Raw genomic sequence first — 16,153 nt, 5'->3', positions numbered from 1 at the left:
GCAAATGGCATGTTGGCCTTCATAGCGAGGGGATTTGAGTACAAGGGCAGGGAGGTGTTGCTACAATTGTACAGGGCCTTGGTGAGGCCACACCTGGAGTATTGTGTACAGTTTTGGTCTCCTAACCTGAGGAAGGACATTCTTGCTATGGAGTGCAGCGAAGGTTCACCAGACTGATTCCCGGGATGGCGGGACTGACCTATCAAGAAAGACTGGATCAACTGGGCTTGTATTCACTGGAGTTCAGAAGAATGAGAGGGGACCTCATAGAAACATTTAAAATTCTGACGGGGTTAGACAGGTTAGATGCAGGAAGAATGTTCCCAATGTTGGGGAAGTCCAGAACCAGGGGACACAGTCTAAGGATAAGGGGGAAGCCATTTAGGACCGAGATGAGGAGGAATTTCTTCACCCAGAGAGTGGTGAACCTGTGGAATTCTCTACCACAGAAAGTTGTTGAGGCCAATTCACTAAATATATTCAAAAAGGAGTTAGATGAAATCCTTACTACTAGGGAAATCAAGGGGTATGGTGAGAAAGCAGGAATGGGGTACTGAAGTTGCATGTTCAGCCATGAACTCATTGAATGGCGGTGCAGGCTAGAAGGGCCGAATGGCCTACTCCTGCACCTATTTTCTATGTTTCTATGTTTCTATCATACATGATTGAGCGATCTGGATGGCCCTTTTTAAATCCAACTCCTCCACCGCCAGAAGTTTGTGCAGGATCACATCGTAGTTGATACTGAGAACAAAGAAGTCCCGCAGCATGTCTGCCAACACCTTCCTGAACTTACACGGTCCCGCTAGACGTCTCAGGTCAGCAACGAATTCCGCCGTGCTCTGGCCCTCCGATCGAACGTGTGTATAAAACCTGTATCTCGAGATGATGATGCTGTCGTCTGGCTTGAGGTGCTCCCGTACCAATGTACGCAACTACTCGTACGTTTTCTCTGTTGGATCACTAGGCATGAGTAGATTCTTTATCAGACCACAGATCTTTGAACCGTACACAGTGAGGAACACAGCTAGGCGCCGATCTGCATCGTTGACCCACTTCATTTTGTTGGCCATGAAGTACTGGTTCAAATGGCTCACAAAGTCTGCCCAATCTTCTCCCTCCACGACTTGCTCTAAAAATCCAATCGTGTTCATTTTGCAAACAAAGGTTCTTGTATTCTCGTCGCCAAATGTAATGTATGGAATAAAGGTTCAAGCTGAGTACTGTTTAACTAAGCAAGGTACAACCTTGGCTCTGTCTTATTTCGGCTCAAAGTGCCTGACTCTCAAAATGGCTGGCCTTTTATACCTGAGCAGCACCATGAGCGTGCTGCTCAGTGGTCTCCAACAATGACGCCATCTGGTGGCTACAAACAGAATGACTTGGACGTGGGTGCACAGGGCACAATTTCAAAATGTACAGATGACACAATATCTGGAAGTACAGTGAACAGTGAGGAGGATAGTGACAGACCAGGAAGACATAGACAGGCTGGTGAAATGGGCGGACAGGTCGCTGATTAAATTTAACACAGAAAAGTGTGAAGTGATACATTTTGATCAGAAGAATGAGGAGAGGAAATATAAACTAAAGGGTACAATCCTGAAGTGGGTGCATGAACAGAGAGACCTGGGGGTACATGAGCACAAATCGTTGAAGGTGGCAGGATGAGAAAGTGGTTAAAAAAGTATTTGGCATCCTGGGCTTCATAAATAGAGGCATAGAGTACAAAAGCAGGGAAGTTATGGTGAACCTTTATAAAACACTGGTTCGGCCTAAACTGGAGTATTGTGTCCAATTCTGGGCACCACACTTTAGGAAGGATGTGAAGGCCTTAGAGAGGTGCAGAAAATATTTACAAGAATGGTTCCAGGGATGAGGGACTTCAGTTACATGGACAGACTGGAGAAACTGGGGTTGTTCTCCTTGGAGCAGAGAAGATTGAGAGGAGATCTGAGAGAGGTGATCAAAATCATGAGGGGTCCAGACAGAGTAGATAGAGAGAAACTGTTCCCATTGGTGGAAGGGTCGGGAACCAGAGGTCACAGATTTAAGGTGATTGTCAGAAGAACCAATGAGGTAAAACCTTTTGACGCAGCGAGTGGTTATGATCTGGAATGCAGTGCCTGAAAGCTTGGTGGAGGCAGATTCAATCGTAGCTTTCAGAAGGGAATAGGTCAGTCCCCGAAGGGAACAGGTTTACAGAGCTACGGGGAGAGGGCGGGAGAGAGGGACTCACTGAAGTGCTCTTACAGAGAGCCAGTACGGGCTCGACGGGCCGAATGGCCTCCCTCTGTGCTGTAACCATTCCAGGATTCTATTCTATGGTTCTAATTAAATAAATCTGGAATAAAAATCTAGTATCAGTAATGGTGACCATGAAATTACCAGATTCTGGTTCCCCAATGTCCTTTGGGGAATGAAATCTGGCCTATATGTGACTCCAGACCACAGCAATGTGGTTGAGTTCTAACTGCCCTCTGACATGACCGAGCAAGACACACAGTTGTAACAAACTGCGGCCAAGAAATATACTCACTGTGGGAGTAGCATCACCTCACGGGCTGCACCTTCCCAAGGGCAATAAATGCTCTTTGTGAACGATTAAAAAATTCATCGGCCATCTCGGGCCACCTGCTGCAGACACTCTCACCCTGACTTTATCACTTCAAGACTCAACTATTGCAGTGCTCTCCTGGTTGGCCTCACATCCTCCGCCGAACATAAACTTTAGCTCATCCATAACTCTGCTTGCCTATCCTACACTGCAGCACTCCCCACATACACTGCGTCACTCCCCACATACACTGTGTCACTCCCCACACACACTCACACTCCCCACACACATACACCCCATACACACACACACACTCCCCGCACACACACACACACTCCCCGCACACACACACACACTCCCCGCACACACACACCCCATACACACACACACACACACTCTCCACACACACACACTCCCCGCACACACACACCCCATACACACACACACACACTCCCCACATACACTGCGTCACTCCCCACATACACTGCGTCACTCCCCACATACACACACACACTGCGTCACTCCCCACACACACTCACACTGCGTCACTCCCCACACACACACACACACACAATCCCCACACACATACACCCCATACACATACACACACTCCCCACACACACACACTCCCCACGCGCGTGCACACTCCCCAAACATACATTCCCCCCCCACGCACACACACACACTCCCCGCACACACACACACTCCCCGCACACACACACCCCATACACACACACACACACTCTCCACACACACACACTCCCCACTCGCGTGCACACTCCCCAAACATACACTCCCCCCCTCCCCCCACACACACACACACACCCACACACACTGTGTCGCTCCCCATACACACTGTGTCACCCCCCACACACACACTCCCCACACACACTGCGTCACTCCCCACGTGTACTACATCATGAGTCCGGTTTGTGTGGTATAAATGCAGCATTAAATGTTTACATATGAAGTAGCTTGACCCTGTGTCCGTTGCTTCACCTGGGAGCAGTGAGCTGCAACACATCTACACAGCACCAACTCCAAGGTTAACGTTCCAATGGGGGTAACTGAACTCTGTCTGCTCACCAGTGGGAGTGGGTTTGAAATCGGCCGCGGCTGGAGGGATGGAGATTGTGTCTGTGTGTCCGTCTCCACGTGGCTCTTACAGATCTCAGTACAACACGTCCCTCACTGGACACTAAACATCAACATTGCTGAGAGAGGTGGCAAGAATTGAAGTAGAAATTGTTCCAGTGGTGAGCTCTGTTCCAAGTCTGAGGGTGAGGCACATTAGTGATGCCCGACAGAGGGAGCTTTACTCCACAGCTGACTCTCCTATATCTTCACCAGCTTGATGCAGCTATTGAGTGCTTGAAATGGGAAAGTGTTCCATTTTTCAGAGATAACAATAAGTAGAAGATTCATCCGATTGATTTTTAGAAACATCACAAAACAATAAATATTATTCGGACTAATCAGCGGAATGAGTAATGAATTGGGTTTCTTACCACTGACTGTTGCATACACCGTGTTAAGCTCTCCAGCGGGGGGCCTAGGGAGATGGTGCAGAAACAGAAAGTCAATGATTCATTTACAGCATAAATATCAGTGAATGTTTCTGTACAAGAACTTCACACTGGCACTGCTGTGAGCATAAATATCAGTGAATGTTTCTGTACAACTTCACACTGGCACTGCTGTGAGCATAAATATCAGTGAATGTTTCAGTACAACAACTTCACACTGGCACTGCTGTGAGCATAAATATCAGTGAATGTTTCTGTACAACAACTTCACACTGGCACTGCTGTGAGCATAAATATCAGTGAATGTTTCTGTACAACTTCACACTGGCACTGCTGTGAGCATAAATATCAGTGAATGTTTCTGTACAACTTCACACTGGCACTGCTGTGAGCATAAATATCAGTGAATGTCTCTGTACAACTTCACACTGGCACTGCTGTGAGCATAAATATCAGTGAATGTTTCTGTACAACAACTTCACACTGGCACTGCTGTGAGCATAAATATCAGTGAATGTTTCTGTACAACTTCACACTGGCACTGCTGGGAGCATAAATATCAGTGAATGTTTCTGTAGATCAACTTCACACTGGCACTGCTGTGAGCATAAATATCAGTGAATGTTTCTGTACAACTTCACACTGGCACTGCTGTGAGCATAAATATCAGTGAATGTCTCTGTACAACAACTTCACACTGGCACTGCTGTGAGCATAAATATCAGTGAATGTTTCTGTACAACTTCACACTGGCACTGCTATGAGCATAAATATCAGTGAATGTTTCTGTACAACTTCACACTGGCACTGCTGTGAGCATAAATATCAGTGAATGTCTCTGTACAATTTCATACTGGCACTGCTGTGAGCATAAATATCAGTGAATGTTTCTGTACAACAACTTCACACTGGCACTGCTGTGAGCATAAATATCAGTGAATGTTTCTGTACAACAACTTCACACTGGCACTGCTATGAGCATAAATATCAGTGAATGTCTCTGTACAACAACTTCACACTGGCACTGCTGTGAGCATAAATATCAGTGAATGTTTCTGTACAACAACATGACACTGGCACTGCTGTGAGCATAAATATCAGTGAATGTTTCTGTACAACAACTTCACACTGGCACTGCTGTGAGCATAAATATCAGTGAATGTTTCTGTACAACTTCACACTGGCACTGCTGTGAGCATAAATATCAGTGAATGTTTCTGTACAACAACATGACACTGGCACTGCTGTGAGCATAAATATCAGTGAATGTTTCTGTACAACAACTTCACACTGGCACTGCTGTGAGCATAAATATCAGTGAATGTTTCTGTCCAACTTCACACTGGCACTGCTGTGAGCATAAATATCAGTGAATGTTTCTGTACAACTTCACACTGGCACTGCTATTAGCATAAATATCAGTGAATGTTTCTGTACAACTTCACACTGGCACTGCTGTGAGCATAAATATCAGTGAATGTTTCTGTACAACTTCACACTGGCACTGCTGTGAGCATAAATATCAGTGAATGTTTCTGTACAACTTCACACTGGCACTGCTGTGAGCATAAATATCAGTGAATGTTTCTGTACAACTTCACACTGGCACTGCTGGGAGCATAAATATCAGTGAATGTCTCTGTACAACTTCACACTGGCACTGCTGTGAGCATAAATATCAGTGAATGTTTCTGTACAACTTCACACTGGCACTGCTGTGAGCATAAATATCAGTGAATGTTTCTGTACAACAACTTCACACTGGCACTGCTGTGAGCATAAATATCAGTGAATGTCTCTGTACAACTTCACACTGGCACTGCTGTGAGCATAAATATCAGTGAATGTCTCTGTACAACTTCACACTGGCACTGCTGTGAGCATAAATATCAGTGAATGTTTCTGTACAACTTCACACTGGCACTGCTGTGAGCATAAATATCAGTGAATGTTTCTGTACAACTTCACACTGGCACTGCTGTGAGCATAAATATCAGTGAATGTTTCTGTACAACAACTTCACACTGGCACTGCTGTGAGCATAAATATCAGTGAATGTTTCTGTACAACTTCACACTGGCACTGCTGTGAGCATAAATATCAGTGAATGTTTCTGTACAACAACTTCACACTGGCACTGCTGTGAGCATAAATATCAGTGAATGTTTCTGTACAACTTCACACTGGCACTGCTGTGAGCATAAATATCAGTGAATGTTTCTGTACAACAACTTCACACTGGCACTGCTGTGAGCATAAATATCAGTGAATGTCTCTGTACAACTTCACACTGGCACTGCTGTGAGCATAAATATCAGTGAATGTCTCTGTACAACTTCACACTGGCACTGCTGTGAGCATAAATATCAGTGAATGTTTCTGTACAACTTCACACTGGCACTGCTGTGAGCATAAATATCAGTGAATGTCTCTGTACAACTTCACACTGGCACTGCTGTGAGCATAAATATCAGTGAATGTTTCTGTACAACTTCACACTGGCACTGCTGTGAGCATAAATATCAGTGAATGTTTCTGTACAACTTCACACTGGCACTGCTGTGAGCATAAATATCAGTGAATGTTTCTGTACAACTTCACACTGGCACTGCTGTGAGCATAAATATCAGTGAATGTCTCTGTACAACTTCACACTGGCACTGCTGTGAGCATAAATATCAGTGAATGTTTCTGTACAACTTCACACTGGCACTGCTGTGAGCATAAATATCAGTGAATGTCTCTGTACAACTTCACACTGGCACTGCTGTGAGCATAAATATCAGTGAATGTTTCTGTACAACTTCACACTGGCACTGCTGTGAGCATAAATATCAGTGAATGTTTCTGTACAACTTCACACTGGCACTGCTGTGAGCATAAATATCAGTGAATGTTTCTGTACAACTTCACACTGGCACTGCTGTGAGCATAAATATCAGTGAATGTTTCTGTACAACTTCACACTGGGACTGCTGTGAGCATAAATATCAGTGAATGTCTCTGTACAACTTCACACTGGCACTGCTGTGAGCATAAATATCAGTGAATGTCTCTGTACAACTTCACACTGGCACTGCTGTGAGCATAAATATCAGTGAATGTTTCTGTACAACTTCACACTGGCACTGCTGTGAGCATAAATATCAGTGAATGTTTCTGTACAACTTCACACTGGCACTGCTGTGAGCATAAATATCAGTGAATGTTTCTGTACAACTTCACACTGGCACTGCTGTGAGCATAAATATCAGTGAATGTTTCTGTACAACTTCACACTGACACTGCTGTGAGCATAAATATCAGTGAATGTCTCTGTACAACTTCACACTGGCACTGCTGTGAGCATAAATATCAGTGAATGTTTCTGTACAACAACTTCACACTGGCACTGCTGTGAGCATAAATATCAGTGAATGTCTCTGTACAACTTCACACTGGCACTGCTGTGAGCATAAATATCAGTGAATGTTTCTGTACAACTTCACACTGGCACTGCTGTGAGCATAAATATCAGTGAATGTCTCTGTGCAACAACTTCACACTGGCACTGCTGTGAGCATAAATATCAGTGAATGTTTCTGTACAACTTCACACTGGCACTGCTGTGAGCATAAATATCAGTGAATGTTTCTGTACAACAACTTCACACTGGCACTGCTGTGAGCATAAATATCAGTGAATGTCTCTGTACAACTTCACACTGGCACTGCTGTGAGCATAAATATCAGTGAATGTTTCTGTACAACTTCACACTGGCACTGCTGTGAGCATAAATATCAGTGAATGTCTCTGTACAACTTCACACTGGCACTGCTGTGAGCATAAATATCAGTGAATGTTTCTGTACAACTTCACACTGGCACTGCTGTGAGCATAAATATCAGTGAATGTTTCTGTACAACTTCACACTGGCACTGCTGTGAGCATAAATATCAGTGAATGTTTCTGTACAACTTCACACTGGCACTGCTGTGAGCATAAATATCAGTGAATGTTTCTGTACAACTTCACACTGGGACTGCTGTGAGCAGGAAAGAGCACAGAAGCTTCAAAGAACGTCTCTCTCTTAAAATGAAATTCTGCACAAGTCATGACCGTTTGGTTGATGTTCGATCGACTCCTGATTGAAGTGGGTTATGTTTGTCTCCTATACATAACAACAACAACTTGTATTTATATAGTGCCTTTAACGTAGTGAATGTCCCAAGGTGCTTCACAGGAGTATTATTTGAGATAAAGAATTTGACACTGAGCCACATAAGTAGAAATTGGTGCAGGTGACCAAAAGCTTGTTCAAAGAGTTAGGTTTTAAGGAGCGTCTTGAAGGAGGAAGGAGAGGTAGAGAGGTCTAGGCAGGGAGTTCCAGAGCTTGGGGCCCAGGCAACAGAAGGTCAGCGAGCACAGGGGTGATGAGTGAGCAGGACTTGGTGCGAGTTCGGACACGGGCTGCCGAGTTTTGGATCACCTCTAGTTTACGTAGGGTATAATATGGGAGATCAGCCAGGAGTGCTTTGGAATAGTCAAGTCTAGAGGTAACAAAGGCATGGATGAGGGTTTCAGCAGCGGATGAGCTGAGGCAAGGGCGGAGATGGGTGATGTTACGGAGGTGGAAATAGGCGGTTGTAGTTATGCTGTGGCTATGTGGTCGAAAGCTCATTTCAGGGTCAAATATGACACCAAGGTTGTGAACAGTCTGGTTCAACCTCAGGCAGAAGTTGGAGAGTGGGATGGAGTCAGTGGCTAGGGAACGGAGTTTGTGGCAGGGACCGAAAACAATGAACATAAGAACATAAGAAATAGGAGCAGGAGTAGGCCATACAACCCCTCGAGCCTGCTCCGCCATTTAATATGATCATGGCTGATCCGATCATGGACTCAGGTCCACTTCCCTGTCCGTTCCCCATAACCCCTTATGCCCTTATCAGTGAAGAAACTGTCTATCTCTGTCTTAAATATATTCAATGCCCCAGCTTCCACAGCTCTCTGAGGCAGCGAAGTCCACAGATTTACAACCCTCTGAGGGAAGAAATTCCTCCTCATCTCAGTTTTAAATGGGCGGTCCCTTATACTAAGATTATGCCTCCTAGTTCTCGTCTCCTGTATCAGTGGAAACATCCTCTCTGCATCCACCTTGTCATAGAAAAACATAGAAACATAGAAAATAGGTGCAAGAGTAGGCCATTCGGCCCTTCGAGCCTGCACCACCATTCAATGAGTTCATGGCTGAACATGCAACTTCAGTACCCCATTCCTGCTTTCTCGCCATACCCCTTGATCCCCCTAGTAGTAAGGACTACATCTAACTCCTTTTTGAATATAGTTAGTGAATTGGCCTCAACAACTTTCTGTGGTAGAGAATTCCACAGGTTCACCACTCTCTGGGTGAAGAAACTTCTCCTCATCTCGGTCCTAAATGGCTTACCCCTTATCCTTAGACTGTGGCTTACCCCTTATCCTTAGACTATGCCGAAGAAAGGCAGAGAGAAATTTGTACATGATCTACATAGCACTCATCCCGGTATTGTCATGATGAAAGCCATTGCCAGGTCTCATGTATGATGACCTGGAATTGACTCTGATCTGGAATCATGTGTGCATCAGTGCAACACTTGCATGCAGCTAATTAAAGCATCAGCGAAATCGCCGCTGAGTCTGTGGTTGTGGCCATCTAAACCACGGTCCAGGATCCACATTGACTTTGCAGGTCTCTTCCTGGGAAAGATGTTTTTAGTTGTGGTGGATGCATATTCCAAGTGGATATGGTGTATAATCATGTCATCCAGTACATCCACAGCTACCATTGAAACATAGCAACATAGAAAATAGGTGCTGGAGTAGGCCATTCGCCCCCTCGAGCCCGTACTGCCATTCAACGAGTTCATGGCCGAACATGCAACTCCAGCACCCCACTCCCGCTCCCCCGCCACACCCCCCAATAGCGAGGACCACATCTAACTCCTTCCCGAACACATTTAGTGAATTGGCCTCAACAACTTTCCGTGGTAGAGAATTCCACAGGTCCACCACCCCCCGGGCGAAGAAGTTTCCCCCCCATCTCGGCCCCAAATGGCCCACCCCCATCCCTAGACCGTGACCCCCGGTCCCGGACCCCCCTAACACCAGGAACATCCCTCCCGCATCCAACCTGTCCAAACCCGCCAGAACCCTAAACATTTCCATGAGATTCCCTCTCACTCCTCCGAACTCCAGCGAATACAAGCCCAGTCGATCCAGCTCCCCCCCCTCACCCAGACACGTCAGTCCCACCATCCCGGGAATCAATCCGGTGAACCCTCGCTGTACCCTCTCAACAGCAAGAGTGTCCCCCCTCAAGTCAGGAGACCAAAACTGCACACAACACTCCAGGCACAGCCTCACCAGGGCCCTGCACAACCGCAGCAACACCTCCCCACCCCTGCACTCAAATCCCCCCGCCATGAAGGCCAACACGCCACCCGCCCTCCCAACCGCCTGCCGTACCTGCATGCCAACCCCCAGTGACCGATGTCCCACGACACCCAGGTCTCGTTGCACCTCCCCTTTTCCTAATCTGTCACCATTCAGATAATAGTCTATCACTCTGTTTTTACCACCAAAGTGGATAACCTCACATTTATCCACATTATACTTCATCTGCCATGCATTTGCCCACTTACCTAACCTATCCAAGTTCGCAGCAGCCCACCAAACTGTGCTCCAGCAAATTGTTGGGGATGTTGAGGTGCTGCCCCGGGGGAGTGGCACTGGGTCAGTGGAGCAGGAACCTGCTGTCCTTTCTCAGTATGACAGCTATCCTGATCCCACCACTGCCACTCCGCCATTGCACTTGTCGCTGGCCGTCATCCAGCCAGCCCAGACTGCTGCTGCCCAGCCTGAGGTGGTGGAGTCTACAGCCAAGCCTTCCAGGCCCAGAGCTGGTCGAGGGTGTCCTGCAAGGCCTTCTGTAGTATCTGGCCCTGACACGCAGCAGTCTTCCACCAGCCGTGCCTCAGCGGAGGAACGCTAGACTAGTTAAAGCAAAAAGGGGATAGAAGGAAATGCACAAGGGTGATTAGTAAATATATTATGTTGTTCTGATATAAATTTGGATTGGAATTTTTAATCTTTGCTGTTGTCTCTCATTTCAGTTTTGGGGCTTTGGAATGGAAGGGAAAATGGATGTGGTCATGGGGACGTCCAAAGGAACCGGGAAGTGGGATGGAACTCTGATGAGACGGTCACGGATCTCAGAATCTTATACGTATCGAAACGATCACCTCTCATTCTTCTGAATGCCAATGAGTAGAGGCCCAACCTGTGATGCAGACAGTTTCCATCTGACAGTGCAGAATTAGGTATTAGCAGGCAATAGGCTGGGCCGCTGTGGTAGTTGAGTTAGTGCAGAGGTCTATGTTGGTCAGGGTGTATTAGGCCAGTGTATTTTGTAGATGGGGTCAGGACTAGAAAAGCATTGGTGCATCTTGGAGATTAATGATCCCGGTGACTGCGTGCATCATGTTGTGTCTTTGATCCCGCTTGTCACAATGATGTCAGGAACCAGAGCTCAGAGGATAGCCTTTGTCTCTCAGGAGCCATGATCCCAGTCTGCCTTCTCCTTGAAAGAGTTTAGGCACAGTGGACGGTCTTAAAATGGAGGGATCAGTACATTCACCGCATGATGAGCTGGTCACTGAACTGCACATTGAGGGGGTTAGAAACCCCTGGAGTTCAGGAAGACCGTGGTGTAATGTGTAGGGTCCAAGGTGGGCACGGATACCAACAACAATGCCTTGGACTTTGGCGAATCCTGTGATATGGAATAATTCCAATGCAGTGCATCACAACTAATAAAACAAAACTGCACTTTAAAAAATACAATCACCAGCCGCAGCTCTCAAATCCCACGTCCATCATCAAAAACGCTGCTGTGGAAAAGCCAGAAGCCCTTTGCGTACCGACCTGCTGAAAGCACTGGCTCACTTTATGTGGGTGAGCAGAGCACAATGGACATTGATCCTGGGAAAACTGGGGAATGCTGCTAGCCATCATTAGCATTCATTTCCACAGATTACAAGATGTAAAATGGGCTCCTGCACGTTTTCCACACGTGCGTTAGAGCGGTCTAACAGGATTCCCCGCACTATTTCCTGGCCCAGGTGCCATTCCGTTATGACCCACTGACTGGGAAGTATGGCACCAGATATTCCCAGAGTTACCAAGGATGAGGGGGTCTGTGTTACAAGGATAGGCTAGAGCGCCTGAGATGGAATTTTCTTCAAACAGGAAGATTGAGGGAGGATTTGATCGAGATGTTCAAAGTGATAAAAGGAGTAGATGAGTTACAGACAGATAGACGCTTTACATTGGCAGTTATATGGAAGACACAAGGCCGTGAGCACATGGACCCCCGGCTGAGCGCACAGCCTGAAGCAGCGCTCCCACCTGGAAAATTCCAGCCGTAAAATTTCAAAGGTGCAGAAGGAGGGAAGGGCAGAAAGAGAAAACACAACAACGAGAGCACGGGACAGAGATACAGAAGGACAATAAGAGAAAGGGAGGGAAAGGTTGAGATACAGTCACATGGAGAAAACAGGTGGGACAATGAGAGTGTGTGGCAGCGAGAGAGAGAGAGAGAGAGAGAGAGCGGGCGATACAGATGGATAGAGAGAGGCAGAAGGAGAAGGAGAGAAACACTGAAAGAGAGAGGGTGTAAAACACAAAACTCCTTTAATCACCTGAGAAGTTGCAGTGTATTTTCTAACTGGGTGATTTAATGCTGTTTATGTTTGCATTTATTTATCCGTACAGGAAGAGAAAACCCTCAGTCCCCAGCTAGTCTGCCCCCATTCTTGGGCTGATTCCATCCCCTGCACCAATCAATATCAGACTGAAATGAGACGGGAAATGAAACTGTATTTACCCTTCCGCTTTTAATCTGCTTTGAAAACATGCCCATTTTTTCACGTAGAATACTGCGGCTATGATGATGCAGAGTAAGGCGGCCAATACCAGGGCACAGACTGCAATGCTGATGATGATATTCAGAGACCGCTTTTCAGATAACTCTGTAAAATATCAAAAGGTGACGTATAGTTCAATAGCAGTAAGGTGAATCGAGTAAAGACTCGGATTCCTGTCCTTCAGAAAACCAGGTTTAATATAAGCACAACCGAGACAGGCAGCTCCCCCTCGGTATAACATTAAAACCAGGTTTAATATAAGTACAACCTAGACAGACAGCTCCCCCTCGGTATAACATTAAAACCAGGTTTAATATAAGTACAACCGAGACAGACAGCTCTCCCTCGGTATAACATTAAAACCAGGTTTAATATAAGTACAACCTAGACAGACAGCTCCCCCTCGGTATAACATTAAAACCAGGTTTAATATAAGTACAACCTAGACAGACAGCTCCCCCTCGGTATAACATTAAAACCAGGTTTAATATAAGTACAACCTAGACAGACAGCTTCCCCTCGGTATAACATTAAAACCAGGTTTAATATAAGCACAACCGAGACAGGCAGCTCCCCGTCGGTATAACATTAAAACCAGGTTTAATATAAGCACAACCGAGACAGACAACTCTCCCTCGGTATAACATTAAAACCAGGTTCAATACAAGTACAACCGAGACAGACAGCTCTCTCTCGGTATAACATTAAAACCAGGTTTAATATAAGTACAACCGAGACAGACAGCTCTCTCTCGGTATAACATTAAAACCAGGTTTAATATAAGTACAACCGAGACAGACAGCTCTCTCTCGGTAGAACATTAAAACCAGGTTTAATATAAGCACAACCGTTAAGTTCCCTCAGTAACCTTTTCCTGCTTTCTCTCCATACCCCTTGGTCTCTTTAGCCGTAAGGGCCATATCTAACTCCCTCTTGAATATATCCAATGAACTGGCATCAACAACTCTCTGCGGCAGGGAATTCCACAGGTTAACAACTCTCTGAGTGAAGAAGTTTCTCTTCATCTCAGTCCTAAATGGCCTAGCCCTTATCCTAAGACTATGTCCCCTGGTTCTGGACTTCCACAACATCGAGAACATTCTTCCCACATCTAACCTGTCCAGTCCCGTCAGAATCTTATACGTCTCTATGAGATCCCCTCTCATCCTTCTAAACTCCAGTGAATTAAGGCCCAGTTGATCCAGTCTCTCCTCATATGTCAGTCCAGCCATCCCTGGAATCAGTCTGGTGAACCTTCGCTGCACTCCCTCAATAGCAAGAATGTCCTTCCTCAGATTAGGAGACCAAAACTGAACACAATATTCCAGGTGAGGCCTCACCAATGCCCTGACCAATTGCAGTGAGACCTCCCTGCTCCGATACTCAAATCCCCTAGCTATGAAGGCCAACATACCATTTGCCTTCTTCACCGCCTACTTTGGCTGGGGGAGAGATGTACTTGGTCTGGGGTAAGGTACTTTGGCTGGGGGAGGGATGTACTTGGACTGGGGTAAGGTACTTTGACTGGGGGAGGGATGTACTTGGTCTGGGGTAAGGTACTTTGACTGGGGGAGGGATGTACTTGGACTGGGGTAAGGTACTTTGACTGGGGGAGGGATGTACTTGGACTGGGGTAAGGTACTTTGACTGGGGGAGGTATGTACTTGGACTGGGGTAAGGTACTTTGACTGGGCGAGGGAAGTACTTGGTCTGGGGTAAGGTACTTTGACTGGGGGAGGGATGTACTTGGACTGGGGTAAGGTATTTTGACTGGGGGAGGGATGTACTTGGACTGGGGTAGGTACTTTGACTGGGGGAGGGATGTACTTGGACTGGGGTAAGGTACTTTGACTGGGGGAGGGATGTACTTGGACTGGGGTAAGGTACTTTGACTGGGGGAGGGATGTACTTGGTCTGGGGTAGGTACTTTGACTGGGGGAGGGATGTACTTGGACTGGGGTAAGGAACTTTGACTGGGGGAGGGATGTACTTGGACTGGGGTAAGGTACTTTGACTGGGGGAGGGATGTACTTGGTCTGGGGTAAGGTACTTTGACTGGGGGAGGTATGTACTTGGTCTGGGGTAAGGTACTTTGACTGGGGGAGGGATATACTTGTACTGGGGTAAGGTATTTTGACTGGGGGAGGGATGTACTTGGACTGGGGTAAGGTACTTTGACTGGGGGAGGGATGTACTTGGTCTGGGGTAAGGTACTTTGACTGGGGGAGGGATGTACTTGGTCTGGGGTAAGGTATTTTGACTGGGGGAGGGATGTACTTGGACTGGGGTAAGGTACTTTGACTGGGGGAGGGATGTACTTGGTCTGGGGTAAGGTACTTTGACTGGGGGAGGGATATACTTGGATTGGGGTAAGGTACTTTGACTGGGGGAGGGATGTACTTGGACTGGGGTAAGGTACTTTGACTGGGGGAGGGATGTACTTGGTCTGGGGTAAGGTACTTTGACTGGGGGAGGGATATACTTGGATTGGGGTAAGGTACTTTGACTGGGGGAGGGATGTACTTGAACTGGGGTAAGGTACTTTGACTGGGGGAGAGATGTACTTGGACTGGGGTAAGGTACTTTGACTGGGGGAGGGATGTACTTGGACTGGGGTAAGGTACTTTGGCTGGGGGAGGGATGTACTTGGTCTGGGGTAAGGTACTTTGACTGGGGGAGGGATGTACTTGGACTGGGGTAAGGTACTTTGACTGGGGGAGGGATGTACCTGGACTGGGGTAAGGTACTTTGACTGGGGGAGGGATGTACCTGGACTGGGGTAAGGTACTTTGGCTCGGGGAGGTATGTACTTGGACTGGGGTAAAGTACTTTGCCTGGGGGAGGGATATACTTGGACTGGGGTAAGGTACTTTGGCTCGGGGAGGTATGTACTTGGACTGGGGTAAAGTACTTTGCCTGGGGGAGGGATATACTTGGACTGGGGTAAGGTACTTTGGCTGGGGGAGGAATGTACCTGGACTGGGGTAAGGCCCTTGCTGTCTTCTGGGGATCTCTGTCCTCTGTCGCTTCACGAAGTCAAAGTGGATCGAATTACAATGTGCAAAGTCAGTGAGACCTTGGGATGGGCGGTTCCAGTTACACATTCCAGTGAAACTTCAGGGTGTGGC

General features: G+C 46.7%; 1 protein-coding gene across 1 annotated transcript in view; it reads right to left on the bottom strand.

Moving 5' to 3' along the window:
- LOC139255689 (uncharacterized) overlaps positions 1-16,153 on the bottom strand; it is a 125,801-nt gene that overhangs the window by 24,352 nt on the left and 85,296 nt on the right. The window contains exons 4-5 of the mRNA XM_070873966.1: positions 12,986-13,130; positions 4,066-4,109 (exon numbers count right to left, since the gene is read on the bottom strand). Of these exons, the coding sequence (XP_070730067.1) occupies positions 4,066-4,109; positions 12,986-13,130 (189 nt within the window). The remainder of the gene's footprint in view (positions 1-4,065; positions 4,110-12,985; positions 13,131-16,153) is intronic.

This window comes from Pristiophorus japonicus, unplaced genomic scaffold (assembly GCF_044704955.1).
Source record: "Pristiophorus japonicus isolate sPriJap1 unplaced genomic scaffold, sPriJap1.hap1 HAP1_SCAFFOLD_620, whole genome shotgun sequence".
NCBI classification, from domain to species: Eukaryota; Metazoa; Chordata; class Chondrichthyes; family Pristiophoridae; genus Pristiophorus; species Pristiophorus japonicus.
Note: the sequence above shows the minus strand (reverse complement) of the source record. Positions and strands in the feature narration are given on the sequence as shown.